Source organism: Hylaeus anthracinus, unplaced genomic scaffold (assembly GCF_026225885.1).
Source record: "Hylaeus anthracinus isolate JK02 unplaced genomic scaffold, UHH_iyHylAnth1.0_haploid 11981, whole genome shotgun sequence".
NCBI lineage: Eukaryota > Metazoa > Arthropoda > Insecta > Hymenoptera > Colletidae > Hylaeus > Hylaeus anthracinus.
The window spans coordinates 166327-183900 of record NW_026534329.1 but is presented as its reverse complement, the minus strand read 5'-3'; the positions used below and the strand labels follow the sequence as shown (position 1 = coordinate 183900).

At 42.2% G+C, this 17574-nt stretch overlaps 2 protein-coding genes across 6 annotated transcripts in view; both read right to left on the bottom strand.

The window, feature by feature from the left end:
• LOC128885726 (AT-rich interactive domain-containing protein 2) overlaps positions 1 to 9578 on the bottom strand; it is a 36018-nt gene extending 26440 nt beyond the window's left edge. For 2 of the 5 annotated variants that reach the window (XM_054139942.1, XM_054139946.1), the window contains exons 1-2: positions 8189 to 9578; positions 6872 to 6965 (exon numbers count right to left, since the gene is read on the bottom strand). In XM_054139942.1, the coding sequence (XP_053995917.1) occupies positions 6872 to 6965; positions 8189 to 8280 (186 nt within the window). In that variant the 5' untranslated portion in view covers positions 8281 to 9578. The remainder of the gene's footprint in view (positions 1 to 6871; positions 6966 to 8188) is intronic. The other 3 variants (XM_054139941.1, XM_054139943.1, XM_054139944.1) reach the window with 2 other exon arrangements.
• An 868-nt stretch (positions 9579 to 10446) lies between these two features.
• On the bottom strand, positions 10447 to 15803 carry LOC128885752 (branched-chain-amino-acid aminotransferase, cytosolic). The gene is made up of 7 exons (XM_054139997.1): positions 15308 to 15803; positions 13769 to 13876; positions 13457 to 13666; positions 13160 to 13390; positions 12181 to 12490; positions 11889 to 12046; positions 10447 to 11819 (listed from the first exon to the last, which is right to left on the bottom strand). Exons 1-7 carry the CDS (start codon positions 15329 to 15331, stop codon positions 11628 to 11630), a joined length of 1233 nt encoding a protein of 410 aa, XP_053995972.1. The 5' UTR covers positions 15332 to 15803; the 3' UTR covers positions 10447 to 11627.
• Between the last annotated feature and the right edge of the window lie 1771 nt (positions 15804 to 17574).

Here is a 17574-nt window from a genome sequence, read left to right as displayed (position 1 = left end):
CGGTTACCAAACCCAACTTGTTACGGGGGACCGTCCACGGTGTGTCTATCGAAAATTCCCTTTTACTTTTTTAACAGAGATTATCGTTTGCAATAATACCTTAAGAATGTTTGAAATAAATAGCTCCAGATAAATGGCTGGCACTCCCGCCATTGCCGTATACGATTCTTTGCCATAACACGATGTATTTTCATTTATTTTTTAATCTTTTTTATTTGAGTACACGTTCGTTTAGAAAAGACGACAACACGAATAGCTCGATTCGTCGCTGCCGTCTCTCTTATCTTTTTCTGGCGTGCAAGGCACATATCGGCATTAATGGCCTTGGCCTTGGCCGACGGTGCCACTTGGTCAGCCATCATTCGAGCACGAGCCATCAGCAGCGCAGGTCACTGCATCTTTCCCCTGGCTGTTCCTTCAACGGACCGATCTCAACCCATTTGCAAATCATACACGCCGCGGATTTCGCGCAGTTTTATTTGTACCTTTGAACGATCGTCGCTGCCCGCCACCGAGGTTCCTGTTTTCCAAATTTCTTTGCATTGCAATTTTGCTTTGCGCAATAGATTGATCCGGAGATGTTTAATGTTTACCGCGCGGCTATTAAATATCGTAATCAGGTTCTGTTCGTGTTTGGGCACCGTTTTGTTCGGTACGGGCAGATTTTGCGAATAGAAGTGCAAACAGGAATTCGTATTGTTAAAGAGAACGAGTTTGAAAAATGCGTTGCATGAAACGCGCAACAACGCGAGACTCGACAGCAGTCGCGAGATTTATAACGCGTTTTGTTCGCACCTCAAAGCCGAGTAACGCAACTTTCTACTAACGTATCTGGAAAGTTTTGAGTTTCGTTGAAAGTGACTTTGAATTTGAAATTTACCCTCAGGGGCATAACTAATCGTTTGATTAGTAACTAGAAATGGCAAAGTAGAAACGTATGTTAATCTATATTTTAACGTGTCCGCAATGCGAATGACCTGTTTTAAGAAATTATTTTTAAATTAGCCAAGGCGACACAGTACCAATAATTCTATGACGTGTCAAGTTGGCCAGGCTTCTTTCGGAAAAACCAATCGAACGCATCTGGTCGCATAAATATTTTACTTGGATATATCTGTTTCTCCGTCGTTGTGCGAAACACCGGAACGTACATTTAAACTTGTTCAACGTTAATTCAAATTCATATTTCAAACACGAAAAGGCCATTCGTATTTAGAACATGCGCGCTAGATTATTTTCAAGCAAACCGTTGACCATGACCGATCCTCGAACACTTCTTAATCGTCATCGAGCGACTTAATTTACCGGACGTTTATCTTTACTCGCTTATTCGTTTTCTATCCTACGTAAAGCCACCTGGAACGTGTAAAGTACGCGATACATGCGCCAAATACACTTTGTTGGTTTGAAAAAAATTGAAGGGACAAACCCGACGAGACGAAAGAAACGACAGCGACGCATTTAAAACGTTGGCGAGAACGTTTTCACGGGAACGGGAACGAGAACGATCGACGAGTTCGAAATCGAGGCGATATGCTTTCGTTTGGCTGTCCTTTATTCGTCTCGCTGTTTCCTCGACTAACGGTGAGCCCATCTTACGACTTACGACGGTGGAGCGTATACCTCAGGCTATCTCTATTTAATCTCGTCGTCGCGACGTTGCCGTCCGGTCGCCGTCACAAGGCTTGCTCTCGGAAGTGGTCTGCCCTCGGCTGCCAGAATGGCAACGCCGCGGCACGGCACCTCTCCTCGCGCGTCGTCTCTCTTCCACTCGAAACCGCCGACGCTTTCCACCTTTCTCTCTCTTGTATTGCTCGCTGCTGGTACCTCGAACCGCACGGCCTCACACGCGACATTCGCGAGGTAGTAGGTGTCGTTACCTACGATCGAGGGACGAAGTAAAAAGAGGAATGTTTCCAGTACGAAAGGCGAATCATCGAGACGATACTGCCCTGGCTCGGTAGCGATCCGATGCGACGCTCGAAAGAGTTTTCGAAACGTGATTTTCGGTTACGTTATGGCTTTCCTACGACAAAGGCTTACGCGTACCTTTTTTTTATGCTTTTTTGCAAGTCAAAGAAATATTTTGCAGCGAAATACGAACATTCGTTTGCTGCGCTACGTTGAAATTTCGTGTTACAGCGTTTCTCTTTTACGCGACGTACGAGGAACGTAATACGTGCCAACGTAAACGAAATACAATATCGAACTCCCACATCGAATTCTTCTAGATTCGTCACTTTCAGAGTATTTGTAAACGATTCGTCGAAAGACATTGCATCTAGTTAAAATAATACCTTGTAGTTAAATCCGATTTTCGGTAACGCAAAGCCAACGTATCACCGAGAAAAGAAATACACAAATTCTATGAATCCGTTTCCGACAAACAAAGAATTTCCTTTAAAAAGACAAAACAAGCCAGCAGACTCGGTGGGGAAGGTAGGAGTGAGAAGTGAGAAGTGAGAAGCGAGAAGCGAGAAACGAGAAGCGAGAAGCGAGAAGCGAGAAGCGAGAAGCGAGAAGCGAATGCCTATTTTTTCCACAACGAAAGAATCTCCGAGTGAAAAGTACTTGGCCGATTTGGACACGGGGGTGCTCGCTCGTCGGTGAAGCGCGTGCGTGGGACAGTCAAAGGCAAGCAAGAAAGCAAGCAAGCAGACCGAGCCAGCAAGCGACCAGCCAGGCATCTCAGTCTCTTCGGCGTCCCCGGGTGCACATGTGTGCAGGGCATGAGGTCGCTCTCCTCGTCGTTCGATGTGTGAGAGCCCGGTTGCCCTCTCCCCCGCATGGTGCCGGAGCGACGTTGCCGACTGCTCGATGCTTGGACGGGCGGCGATGCCGGTATGCGTGTGGCAGGGCGCGGCGTTGCCATATCGACCGTGCCTCATCACCGGGGAGCCAACGAGCGAACCCCCGCCCCACCTCTTCGCTTCTAACCGAGTTCCATCTTTCTCGGTTTCATTCTCTTTTTTATATTTCCTGCTTCTCTTTTCTCTCGCCGCCCCTCTCCTCCTCCTCCTCCTCCTCCTCCACCTCCACCTCTACCAGCTTCTTTTTCGCTGTACATACTCGTTCGTTTTTCGTTTCATCCGACTCTTTACTTACCTCCGGGACACTATTCGTCCTTCTCTGTTAGACGCGCGGCTCTGACCACTTCGAAACGATGCAAGGCGCCGCGGCACCTGACTGACTCAGCATTACCGACTTGCTCGCAGATTCCTCGCACGCTACTCGCACTGCGTATAGCGAGCAGACCAATGCCAGACTACGGTGCGTGCTCATTCGACGACAGTCCAAGTCGAATACTCTTCGTATACCACTCGCGCCCTTGAACGAGCCGGACACTAGCGCGAACCGTACACGCTTTCCCTCGGCCTCTTTCTCTCCGTTAGGGATGCTCGATTTCAACTCTTCAGGAAACCGATCTTTAGTACACGATTATTCGTCTAACGCGAGGTATAAGAAGAATATCATTCGTTTCCTTTTCAATGTCAAGAACGTAACATACGTATATGTATAGGTGCTAACCTAAAAATCTCAAAGTACACGCGACACACAGTTGCTACTTGTACAGAAATCATTTTTCAAAGCGTTTTTTCACTGAACGCATAGCAATTTCTATTTAAAATTCTTCTTCTCGCAAGAATGGAACGAACCTACTTTCTGTATCTGCCACTCTCTGCGTTTCGCGATCATGGTCCTTTTCCAGAGAGCTTCTCTCGTTCGCGATGGTCCCTTCTACCCTCCCACCCTCAACCCATCGTTTCTTTTTCTTGACGGAACCGGTAGGAGCGCGGACGTTCCGCCACTGGTTCTTTGACGAGACGTTACCCCGAGAAAACGCGACGCTTCGTCGTTTATTTTCTTCCTCGGTTTACGCCAATGTTTTCAACTGGTTCGAGACTCGATATTGGACGGGATTCGACCATTTTACGCGTTCATTTCTCTCAGATAAACACAAAGAGTCGCTGTCGCTCTGGGAGCCAGTGCAACTTTACCGACTCAACGACTACGAACCGAAATCCCTGTCGGTCTCGATCTAGATTATTTTATTTGCTAACTATACAATACGTTTAATAGAAATAGATAATCGTTTAACACGTGCGAATAAAGTGGTATCGCATTTCGCATCGCCTCACGGAATGTCCTGGAAGACGCTTTCGGTTATACCCGGTACGGTAAATCAAACAGCGACTCTCGAGTGGATTAATTTTCTAGCTGACCGGCGGGTCGGCGGGTCGGCGGGTCGGCGGGTCGGCGGGTCAGCGTCAGCGTCGGCGTCGGCGTCAGCGTCGGCGTCGGCGTCGGTTTCGAAATTGGAGCCGAAAGATAAAATATTTAGATTAGCGGCGAACTACTGTGCAAGACCGACGAACTCGGCGCGTTTGGTATGCAACAGCGAACCGCGACGCGACATATGTATGACCAGGCGAAACCTATATGTACCTTGAATACTTTTTTACTTCTGTAACACAGCGATACGTAACGACGCTTCATTTTTTTCTGCCAAAATAGAATTTCTCGTTGGAGCGCGTGAAAAAATTCGAGATCGGTATCTGGCAACGGGGGGAGCGCGTTACGAGTTAGCCAATCGTTTAACTGCTACGAGAACATCCTGCGTCGCGTCGGTTCGCCGATAATTTCTACTTGTACACTTTCACTTCGCGGCGACTGCTCCTTAAGTGGAGTGACTTTGCCTCGTGACATGGTGATGCAGAGACGCGCGCGAGATCAGTTTCCTCGCCCTTTTGCCAACCAACCCAGTTGAATATTAATCAACTTTTTCGACTCGGAGAGATACTTAACACTTGGCAGCATGTTTTAATGACTTTGCCACGCCAAGACACGATCAACTTTTTTAACGAGCGCGTCGCGTAACCTCGTCAAGAATAAAAAACTAAATAAAATAAAATAAAATAAAATAAAAAAAGAAGCAATTTGAAGAGCATGTCTCGAACGTAATTGTAATGTTCGCGTGGTCCGCTTTAGGACCGACAACGAGTAGGATAAAATAAGAAACTGACAGGAAACTGACAGGATGTATTTTCGAATCATTTTGTAGCACGATCGACGCAGATGTAAACAAGATCCACTGCGGTGCTATCGAAAGCAGTGCGTTTGTTAAATTAAGAGTGTTCTCGTTTCAAGTGCCAACAGTTGGCCGCACTGTTACCCGGTGATTCCTCTTGAAAAAATAAATTGAAAATGCGCAGTGTAATTGTTTTCGTGGCACGAGCCTTCGTTTCGTAAACAAATTGATGTTTAACGTTAACCGGGCACGCGTTTTCATCCGTCCAACGCGACTTTTTCCCCTCTTTGATTTAGTCATAGGATGCGCTACACGAGTGGAAATTCAAGTAAAAACTAATATCTTTCGAAGCATGTGCATTGTTCCACGCGATCCTACTGAAAATGCTCGTTAGAGATTACTTTTTAAATTGGACTCTTATCCCAGAAGCAATAATCTACCTAACTTCCTGTTACAAGTGTTCCTCGTAACGTCGAAGCGAGCAAAGTTGCTTTTCCACGTTTCCACGGCGAGCGTCCAGTAAAAACTAACGTAAACTTGTTCGAATCGAAGAACCGCGCGGTCCGCGATGCATTCTGAGCGTAGTCGCGACCCGGCTGTATGTTATATAGGTAGCCTAGCGAGTAGCAAGTTTCGATCACACTTGTTGAGGGGAAGCCCTCGGCCAGCACTACCTCCACATCTCCTCCTCTCGTCATATTCAATCGTGTGTTTTCTCTCTCTCTCTCTCTCTCTCTCTCTCTCTCTCTCTCCCCGCGTCTTCCCTTTCTCGCTTCTCTGTTCTCTTGCCTCCCTCCCCTTTTTCCCGCGCGCACCTTCTTCCCACCTTCGGTTCATGATCTATCTCCCACCCCTCGAACAGTGCCTCAAGTGACCCTGACCTTGCCTCAACTTCCGTATTGTCCTCGTGCAGAGTGGGCCAGAAACACGAAAAACTAATGAAAAGTCGGCACCGATCGTCGATCGATTGCATTTACAAAAAATTAAGTTCATCGATCGAAATCAAACGAGAATTCAGATATCTATTTCATCGAATAGCATAGTATTCTGTATAATATGTACAATTTGTCGTTTACGAAAATACTCGATCTAACGTGATTTGTGTACCGGGAAAAAGATTGTTGGTTTCATTGGAACGAATACGTACGTTCCTTCCGTGATTGTCAAAGAAAAAGCTGATGGATGAAAAAGTATACGCGCGTGGTATCCTTGGTTTCTCTTCGCGGAGACCACTTTCGTCGTGGCCGATAACATTGTCGACCGTTCGAACAGAAAATTCACGTTTCTAATGAAATATTTTTAACGGAACACCGGCTTCGACTGCCTTGACTTTACGAGCGAAAAATACAAGCCGAACGTGTTCCGAATACAATATAAAGTAACTGGCGAGTGACGCAAACGACCAGGAACAAACTAAATGTAACGTAATGCAGCACGCTTCGATGGCTAGCCGATAATCTCCATCGAACATTAACAATTCAAATTCTGTACGCAATGTCTACTGACTCGCGCGTCTTCCACTAGCGTTAAAAGTTTCAGATAAAAACATGCTGGTGCATATTTCACGTTATTTTAAACCGAAATTAACGTTTTACAGATGTTTGAACGATACAAGAAAGAGAATTGGCCGTGACAAGTCCTGTGATAAATCAAGCAAACGCGTGTATAAACAATGTATGCATACGAGTAGGTAAGAAAGGTGCATTTATACGTTGCATCAGCGGTCGTCCCTCCCAATTTTTGCTAGCGCACGGATTACACTCGAAATATGCATCCTGGATGATGCGTGCATATTTATCCAGCGAAAAGCAAGTTGAATAAACATTGAAAAAATCGACTTACCTTTATCCATCCTCCGTGGGCAGTTACAACCACGTACAGCAAGTACAGATCTATATCTTTTCCATTAATTTTTGGGCATTTCTTGAACGAAGTCCTGAAAATTGAAAAACGTATAATTAGAAAGAGCTCGTCATACGTGGGTTAGATGTAAATAGATACTTTCTAGTTGAGGATCAAATAAATGACAAGGTATCGCATAAATTCATCTATGCTTAGATCACGTTGAAAGAATTTATAAACAATATTGTTTTAAACGAAATTCGTTTCGCCAATGTTTGACATTAACATACAACAAATAAGCTCGATTATCAGTGGTAATTAAGCAAGTTAAAAATATTCTAATCCCTAGCCGCTTCTCGTACGTATACATATTTCCGTATCGTTTTCTTCGGCGGTCAAATGTTTTAGGTTTGTAAAGTCGCGGAAAATGTAATCGAAAACATCATTTACCCCGTGAGTAATAAAAACATGGCCAACCAAAGTTCAACTGTATTTCAATTACGCGATAGGTGCTCACCGAGGTTAAGATCATTCGTTACGATCGAGCAACGCTTTGTTTCCGTTTTCGAATCTAGTATTAAACAGACGACAATGACGTAACGTCGAGCAGCATCTTTGCCTGAAACTATCTTTGTTCGTTTAATACTTTGAAACGATCTCTAATCGTCCATCGATATCCGATCGTCGCGTCGATCCGACACAGAGACAGAGAGCGCGAACGTTTACAACAAACGTAACAACTCGGAGACGCAGGAATCGTCAAACAGAGGATAAAAATCAGCGAGCTATCGTAACATCGTTTCACTGCTTTCTATGCATAACCTCAATCGCAATAAGATAGGCGTCCGATCGGCGTCGAGCCGACAGAACAGAATACAGAACTCGCGTAAACAAATAACGTAACATAAAGGCTCGACTGGAAAAGTTTAGACGAGAACGCACATAACCTCAACTCTGTCCGCATTCTAACCAAAGACTGCCGATACGATTTACTTTCGAAACGTGCACACATCGCGAACGCGATCGACAACGAACAGAAAACGATGCAAACGAATAGAGAGGAAAAAAAGGAATAAATTATTGTGGATAAGAGCAAGAGAGAACCGTGAATGTAAGACAATACGACTGCAAGATTGTACGATTTTACGATTGTACGATTGTACGATTGTACGATTGTACGATTGTAGACAGTCGGACAACCACAGAGAAAACACAGAGAACGCAGACACGCGTATACGTCTACGTATACGCACACGCTCTCACCGAGATAGAAAGAGAGTTCGAGTTGGAGATAGCCAACTAGCGAAATGTTCTTACCCTCTGGTCTCATGAAAGTGACGGAGGTCCTTCAGGAAGTTTTCCCTCTCCCTCTCGTAGGTGACGGGGTCCTTGTTGAGGATCTTGGCCATATTCGCGAGCGATAGAGTGCGTGGGCGTGCTAATCGGGGTGTGCTCTGGGTTTACAGGGCACGTAGGGGCAGCAGGCAGAGAAATAGGCTTGGCAGCACATGGGCGCTCACGAAAGCACATTTACGCCAGGAGCGTCCTGGTGCGACGAGAGAGAAGAACGAGAAGGTGGATAGCAGAGGACGAGGACGAGGACGAGGACGAGGACGACCGCGGGTCGACACGGGGTCGCGACCCGCTCCCGACATCGGGTCGTCTTGTCCTGGCCCGAAGTGTCGGGCCGGTGGCCTCTCTGTCGCGCGCGCGAAAACGAAACGGCGGCTTGGTTTTTCCTTTAGTCGGTTCCTGTCTGTGGCTGCTGCTTGCTGTTGGCTTACACACACCGCCACCCCGAGACAATCGAATCGAATCGAATCGAATCGAATCGGATCGGATCGGATCGGATTGGATCGGATCGGATCGGCGCACCAATATACACGAGAGTCACTATTACTAGCGTGCCGTGCGTGTCCCTCGTCGACACTCGACAGGCACCGAGCTGAGAACACTCGCTTCGGCACGCGTGGGGAAAAATCCGAATCCTCGTTAGCGCTAGACGTACATGTATATACGTATATACGTTATAGGTATACGTATACGTATACGTATACCGGGTATCACGCACAGAGTGTAGTCACTACCGATCGACCGCCGCGAGAGAGAGCCGAACCACCGCGTTTACACGGGCACACGGGCACACGGGGGCCGCAACGCGACTTTCCTCGCGGGCCCGCGATCGATTCACCTGTCACTTGTCAACGAAACGTTCGCTCCGGGATACGTTTGCGTCACGCCACACGTATTACACACGATGCCCGTTCAACCGGACCGTAACAACTTATTCGACCGGACGCGGCTGCAGAACCGACTTCTCGTCACTGCCGTTTCCCTTAGAGCTGAACGCTTGCTTGACGTGCGCCCGTATATCAAAATGGCGTCTCCTCCTGCCTGGCATCCATTGGCGAAGCCACGGCCAATTTCCCGTGTACGCTACCGATAGCTACGAGCAGCGCCGACCCTACACTACCGCGACACCGTTTCCGCTTCACACAACCTCTCGTACCGCGCGCGGCACACCCTATCCACGCACACTCTACGTCATTTTACGCGCGACACCGCGTTACCCCGACTACACCAACGGCCTGGCCCTCGGCTTTTTTACCCTCACCGAACCGTACAAACAAAATCCCGGGTCGCGCAGTATTTTTACTTTCGAAATGGTTCTGGATCCCCCTCGCCAGTGGCGCACCGTTTGTTTGAATTGATCCTTTGCTTCGCCGATAGAGGCGCGACCTACTCTGGAATACACTCGCGTCATCTCTCGGCCAGAGCTGCGCGTTACGCTTACGCTCACGCTCCTTTTTACAACCAATTCCTTTTATTACACCAGCCGAGCTTTGCTGCGCATGCCAACGAATCTTACGGTGCGTTTACACAAACATTGAATAAACAGACCCGATTCGATCACATTATTCGTTCGATGTTTCTTTGCTATTCGAAACGATACCAAACAAATTTACTTGAAATTTATATCCGCTGCGTTACTTTATCCAAATACTCTATACTCTACGAAAATTAATACATCTTATCGATGGCTATGTTTACATGATTTCTACGGTTCCCATATACGGAGATTATCCACGCCATGAATATTCATTCGGTCAGATATTTCTCTACCGAGAAATTGGTGTAGGGTGTAGGCAGTCCCTGGGCAGTCCTTGCCAGTCCCGTCCTCCTTTTTCTACACTCCCTTCTGAAAATGAACTAACCTAAATGACTAAATGTAAATATCGAGTGGGCTGCACCGTACGCATCGAATTATGCACCAAACGCTGTTTCTTTCTCGGCAGCTACGTCCTGCATGGCATTCTTATGGAGAGCGCGAGTTCCGATATTAAGAAGTTAAGTTCATTGCTTGATTTCTTTTATTTACAATACGTCATTGTATATTAGTACAATGTATACGCTAACCATACATCGGCTTATATCGAATCTTACATTCTTATAACATTCGTTGCTCCATACTTTTAATACCGTTTACATTTATTTTTATACCTCGTGTTATTAGGTATCTAAGGTTATTAGATAAGGATATATATATATATGTGTATAAGAAACAAAGAAACGTGTAATATTAATAAAGTAGTTTATATTTTGTATAATTTTATATAAGAATATCTAGATGTACGTATACGTTATGGAAATATTTATATATTTTATACAAAGCATGTAAAAGAAAAAAGAAAATGTACTTATACGACAAGTGCAATACGGGCGAAAATTCCCATGCACTATAAAATAAACAACAACAAATGGTATCGGTACTTTTGAGCACTTCCGAGTGAAAACAACGACGATCCAATTTTGGAAGCTTCGGTCCGAACTCTCGTCTCCAAAACGTCCAAGTTTATAGCGAAGATGGTTGTCACTTTTGTCGCTAGATGGCGAACGGTTTAGTGCTAGTGGCGCCATCGGTGGGAAAATGCCCAAGTTTGTAATGAAAATAGTTTCCACCGTTTCTGTAAGATGGCGCGATCCATATCTTTAAATAAATTATTTTTAATATCTCATAAATGCATAATTATTACGATTCTTTACTTTATAACACTGCAACATGTTATTACGCTATCGAATTTATCATTTTTATGTATAGTTATTGAATGCAACAATAATTATCGATCCTTTAGCCAGTGGCGCCATGTTAGAGAAAGGATGGAAACTATCGTCACTGGGACTAAATCATTCACCATCTAGTGAGTATATTTCGCGATCATTACCCCATATCTTTGTCGCATTATTTATCTAATTTGTACAATGATTCGTAGGAATCAAATAAAATAGCGAATACTATATAATAAAAAAGAAAAGAAACTATATGTATCATATAAGTATACAGAATCGTACTCTTTTTCCCCAAGAGTACTTTCAACAAACAATACGTATTCGTACATGAACAAACACGTAGAAAAACTAGACGCACACACCCGCGCACGCACGCACCACGCATGTTTGTACATTTATATACAAATTGTTACAAAAGTTTCAAAAACTTAACATTGTACAATTATTTTGCCAACTATGGTAAACTATATTAATTCCTGAGTTTGATCACTGACAATCAAACGAATTTTCTTTTCTTAAATATTAAAACTAAAAATAAATAGAAATCTATGTTTTACGTATAAAAACAGCGGTATAAAAATCACGATGCATCGTTTGCCATCGAATAAATGTTCGTAAATCGTTCGGCATCTATTCGCTCAGTTAATGGCAACTATGTAATAAATAAACTGATTAATTGGTTCTATTTTCATTCGATAGGTATCGCCCACGGATGGTCCGGTATAACACCATACTGTATGTCTGTTAAATATTTAAAAAACTTTTTATAAACAGGTTCCGAGTGTTCCAAGGTAGGTATGTGTAACGGTCGATCCAAGAATTCAATGTACGATATCGGACTCACTATGCAGGCTGTTCCTGCTCCGAATAGCTCCAACAACTAAAGCGAAATTAGAATTAGAGAAATAATATTTAAAAAATATATACGCGAAAAGGCAAATGATCATACTCTATTTTCGGAAAGCAACTGACACACTTCGTCCATACAGAACGTTCGTTCTGTAACTTTGAATTGATTCCATTCTCTAGCTACCGCTAAAATCGATTTTCTTGTAATTCCAGGAAGAATTAATCCGTTCGATAGAGGTGGCGTTATTAATTCTTTGTCTAAAAATGGTAGAAAAAAAGTATTTACAAAGACTTGGAGTTGGATCAGTATAATAATGTATAATAATATAATATACAAGAGGGAAATGCGAATAAAAGTTAATAAAAGCGATTATAAAGGCTTGATCGAGTACCTCCATCGTCGTTTACGTAGAACATAAAGATATTCATAGTGCCGACTTCGGTTACTTGGTTATCTTCACCGTAAAGCCACAACACTTGTTGCAAACCCTTTTCTACTGCTTCCCTTTGCACGTAAATAGTGGGACCGTAATTGCTACCTAACTTGTAGTTACCACAACCACCTGGCCATGCTCTCGTGTACTGAGGATTTGCTAGCAAAGATACACCAACGTGTTTATCCGTTTGTTTGAAGTAGGAACCCACGGGTGATAAAATAACATATAGCAAAGCAGAGTCCGAGGATGCCACACCAAGCATCGGCTGCATAAAAATAAACAATTCAATGGAAACAATGCGGTATCAAATGTTATCAAATGTTACTTTCGATACTTTGAATATTATATCGCTATTTATTCGAACATGACGAAAGAACAAGCATAGAGAAGAGGAAACGATTCCATTCGATCGATTGTATCGTATATCGACGATCCTCGATCGTTAAATGACAAAATGCATACGAGTTATTTAAGATGTTGTATCCTCTGTTAATTATTTTCAAATTTACATCATCTTGTCTTTGTTTTGACCGCTTTACATTCATATCTATAGCGATGGAGCGATAGAGTGCATGTGTATCGCGATCACAATGTAACTTTTGATTTGGCTGTGTGTATCTTGTTCTTATTTCTTATGGCCCTGCCCCAACAAGAGAGCATCACGCTCCTCCTGTTTATCGTGTATTAATCGTTAGCTATTGAGAAACATATCGCTTAGCTTTTGTTTCGTGTATATCTATGTGCTCGCGCGCGCGCGCGCGCGCACGCGTGTGTGTATGTGTGTGTGTGTCTATGTGTCGTGACGTCTGTGACATAAGCGACACGATTATTCTTACTATCGTGGAATAACTATGTCGCTACCAGACATACCGATTCTTTTTAACCCTTGTTGAAAGTTTAGTTTTTATCAAAAGACTCGCTTTCAAATACTTACATCTATACCTATAAGAGTTGGACGTATGTAGAGACTAGAAGCGGAAGAATGAGGTACCCATTCTTGATCTATACTAATTAATCTACAACAACATTTGATTAGTTCGTCTCCGGCAAAAGTAGGCATGCCAGATCTTGTCGCCGAATTATTCATACGTTCCATATTTAATTCTGGCCTGAAAACTCGTATTTTTCCGTCTACTCCTCTGTAAGCTTTCAGCCCTTCGAACAACTGAAACGATAACATTTCTACTGGTCGTTGCTCTTTCTTATTATTTTCAAACGTTACGAGTCTTACCTCTACAGCGTAATGAAGTACTTTGGAGGCAGGATGAAGGACTAGATTTTCGAGCGGCGTAATTTCTGGCATCTGCCATCCTCCCAAAGCCTCGTGATAAAATATTTTCAACATGTGATCGGTAAAGTATTTACCAAACGATAGATCGCTAACGTTTGGCTTGGGTTGTAATTGTTCCGGACCTGCTAGACGAACCGATAAATCTGCATACTACGATAGAAACAACATGTATAAACTTGCTTTCAAATGAAATGTTTGTTAGAAAAGAAAAATCGAAAATATTGACGCGATGAAAATTGAAGAAAATTATACCTTGAAAGAGCGTTCCGGCTGTATTACTTTCTTATCTCTGATTTGTAAAGAGGAACTCCATCTAACATTGGCTTGAAACTGATTCAATAAAGTTCCACAGCCGAAAATCTACGTAGAAATATTTTCGTTAGAATTGCATGTTTTTCCTGGTAATATTATACGTGAACCATCATCGTGCAACATTTATCATATCGTAACCAGAAAATAGATGGAAAAGAAAAATATCGATAAGCGCATACATATCGACGTTTCTGCGTAAACTTTCAGTGCATGTTACGCTTGTTGCGAATCAGTTATTTATTATGTACATGTACATGTAATTGTCTATGTTTCTATGATAACACATGTACATGTACATATATCGAATCGAAAAGCTGTTGGTTAACGTTAAACGTAAAATGTCATTGTTATTATTGTTATTATTGTTATTATTGTTAATTATTACTATTATTACTATTATTATTATTGAAAAGGAAAGTCCGTGGAATCCGTTGAGAGCGAAAATTACATTACGATACAGAATTTATATCAGAGTTACGAAAGCGTTATTTGGTTAAGTTGAACAACAACTCGTACGAGAGAAATAAGAAAAGTTTCAGCGATAACGTGCTAGTATTCAAAAATAATCTTACGTGTTACGATATCGCACGTGTTACGATAAACACATTATATATTATGTTTATCGTAAATCGTTGATTGAATACGATAAATCGCTTACGGAAGCGATAATAACATTCGCTCAATGAAATTCTATACAACTGATTTACAGAGTTTCCTTTGATTCGGTCGGGGCTAAAAGTGCGCGCACAAAAGTGAAATTTTACGAAATAAATGACGACAGTTTGGTGAAATAGCTCGTTTGCCGTTGTTAAATTGAAAATGATATCGGTAGCGGTGGTAGCAGGCCACGTATGACGCGGTATAACGCGGAAATAAGTTTGTACGAGCACGTGGTGTTGCACGCGACTAAAAATCACGTTGACAAAAACAAGACACGAGGCACGAGTACAAATTTCGCAGACAAAAGAGAGATTATTTTAATTGACAAACTTGTATCGTTTTGTATCAGCTAGGATTTTGTTTAGAAAAGGGAATAGAAAAGGGAAATGTAGAGTATAGGGTATCGTATACAAGAATTTTCTTTCGTCAACTTTTCCACGAAACGATGGCTGGCTACCGGATTATTATTCTTAAGCGTAAGAATATTGCATCATCGGCCAAGTACAGAGAAAAAATACGAGAACCAGACGGGACTGTAATTCCAAGATTTTAGGGGAAATGGTTACGTTAGGAAGGAAAATACTAAATTTTACGGAATCTTATGAATTATTTTCGTGAGCCAACATTCCTTTCACTTTGTTTATTTAAATCGAAATCAACGATAGAGAATATCGTCGTACGAGATTAACGAACAACGCGAAAAGAGCTAATTAAATTGATGAAAATGTAATTTTCCACTTTCCAGTCGATTCGCTAGCTATTTTACATACATGTATGTATAGCGTACGTGTATTAATACGAGAAACGATTTCAACTTACCACCTGACGCCGCACGTGAACCATAGTAATTCGATGTCGATCAAAGATTCAAAAGCATTAGATTTAATCCTTCGGAACGAACCTCGAACAGTCGACAAGGCTCATCACAGAAACTTACGGACCCGCGATTTACCACTTTGCCAAATAAAATTAATTACGAAAATTAATTACGAAAATTTCTCGTTTAAACGTTTATGAGGAGAATAAGTAAAATCACTAGGAAATAACGAAAAATATCGATCAAATCTAACACGGTCTAGGACTAGTCGTGGTAGCTTACAGGTGTATCACTGTCAGAAATGCGAATATTAACCGTGATTATTCAGGTAAAAACTTGTATCCGCTTCTCGGTCCGTTCTCGAATAATGTCTTTGCATTAACCATCGGTTAATATTTTATTTATTAGCAGCAAAGGGGCGCGACGCCAACGGAGAGACAGAGAGAAGCAAACAATCCCCTCTCTTTGTTCGAGAATGGAAAAGTGGGGAGATTTGTCGATTTAATACAACTATGTACTGTTTACGTACACAGTGTTGAGGAAGTTTCCATTTAATTCAACATTTACCCATTATTTGTATTTTTATTAAATAACTTGGCCATTCTTTCGACTCGTCAAAAATAACCCCAATCACAAGTATCAGCCTTATTTAGTTTTTAAGAGCTGCGTTAAAAGCAAAAATAAACGAAAAATAGAGATGGAAATAAACGGTTTTTAATCGAAACGTTATTGCGATTAAATACAATACCCTCTATTGTATTAAATATAATATGTCGGTTACACGTATCTATGTCTGCTCGTATGTTGCGCGTGCTTGTTACCTTAATCTGTAAAACTGTGTTTTACGATGTGTTTTTGCGACAGGAACAATAGGAGAACAAAGTGCAAATTTTCATTTTCATGCAAAATACTCGTAGTTAAGAGAATAACCAAAGTTCGATTCGATCGTCGCGATGGATCACCACAGGAGAAACGATACGAAAACTGATGAGATTTTAACGACACCCTATACGAGACAGATGAAACTTGTAGTATATTAGTGTGTAGCATCGGGAAAGGGGAGGAAAAATTCTGCTGTGGGGCATAATAAGCTGAGTGGTGGTGGTGGACGGTGGGGGGACAGAAAGTTGAAAACATGACGATAATATGGTTTCTTTACGCGATAAGAAAGGGCAGCACGCGCGTTGTTGTTTCGAGTCTCGAACGTTTCTCGATTCCTTAATCGCCTTAATGCATGTATACGTATAGAATGACATCGTAGAAATGTTGAATCGTATCGAGTGTTGTATCGCTGTCGGACCAACATACACTTTGCTACTGATGATTATGACGATGATGCTAATCGTTTTCAGAGTCATCGCGTCTTTCTAGCTTTAGGTAATTCCTTACAGTTTCTTACATTCCTTGCGAAACGATACATTATGTACACTAGCATGTACATCGGGATAAAAGATAAAAGCTTCCTTTCTTTATCGAAACGCTTTTCTTCCAAAGTAATATGTACTTGTACTACATACATGCTTTCGATTTTCGATGCATTATCCGTTCTTCCCCCCTTGTTTTTTCTTCTTTCAAACAAATATTTTACATCAGCATTTTATCGCTTTGCTTTTCGCTGAATCAACCTTTCATCGTTTATTGCAATCGATACCAATTTCACGTAACATCAAAAACTCGACAGATTACGAGAGCTTTACCTACATGTATATACATGTATAGTTTATACCATCCTTACATCTTGCATCTTATATCCTCGTCTCGATGCAACTTTCGAACAAATAGTATTCCATCTTGTATCTCCCCGCGTAATCGAGTAACTTTTGCGTTTTGTCTGTTATGAAGTTATCGTACGATAACATGGAATATGTTTCCGAATACGTTATCCTGTATATTTGCAAAAGAAACGAAAAGACAACGCGGATAAGATACATACAATTGACGAGAAGAGGGTTCCTCGACAAGCTGCGAAACAATCTCTTTCTTTCGTTTAAACAAATCATAGAAATTCCTATATGTATAGTTACTAGTTACCTAGATAGGTAACAATCTATCCCAACTCTATTACCGCTACATTCTACGTCTTGCAAACTAACCATTTTCCCTAACAAAAAGGTGCTTTAGTTAACTAAAGAAAAAAGTAAGGAAAAGGAATCCTGTTTGTTGAAGCAGATTGGAAAATTCGTACGAATGCACGTATTCGTACGATATATCGTACGAGTTGATAGCATACATTTTCAAAGGAAACAGAATTCTCGATCAATGATAAGAT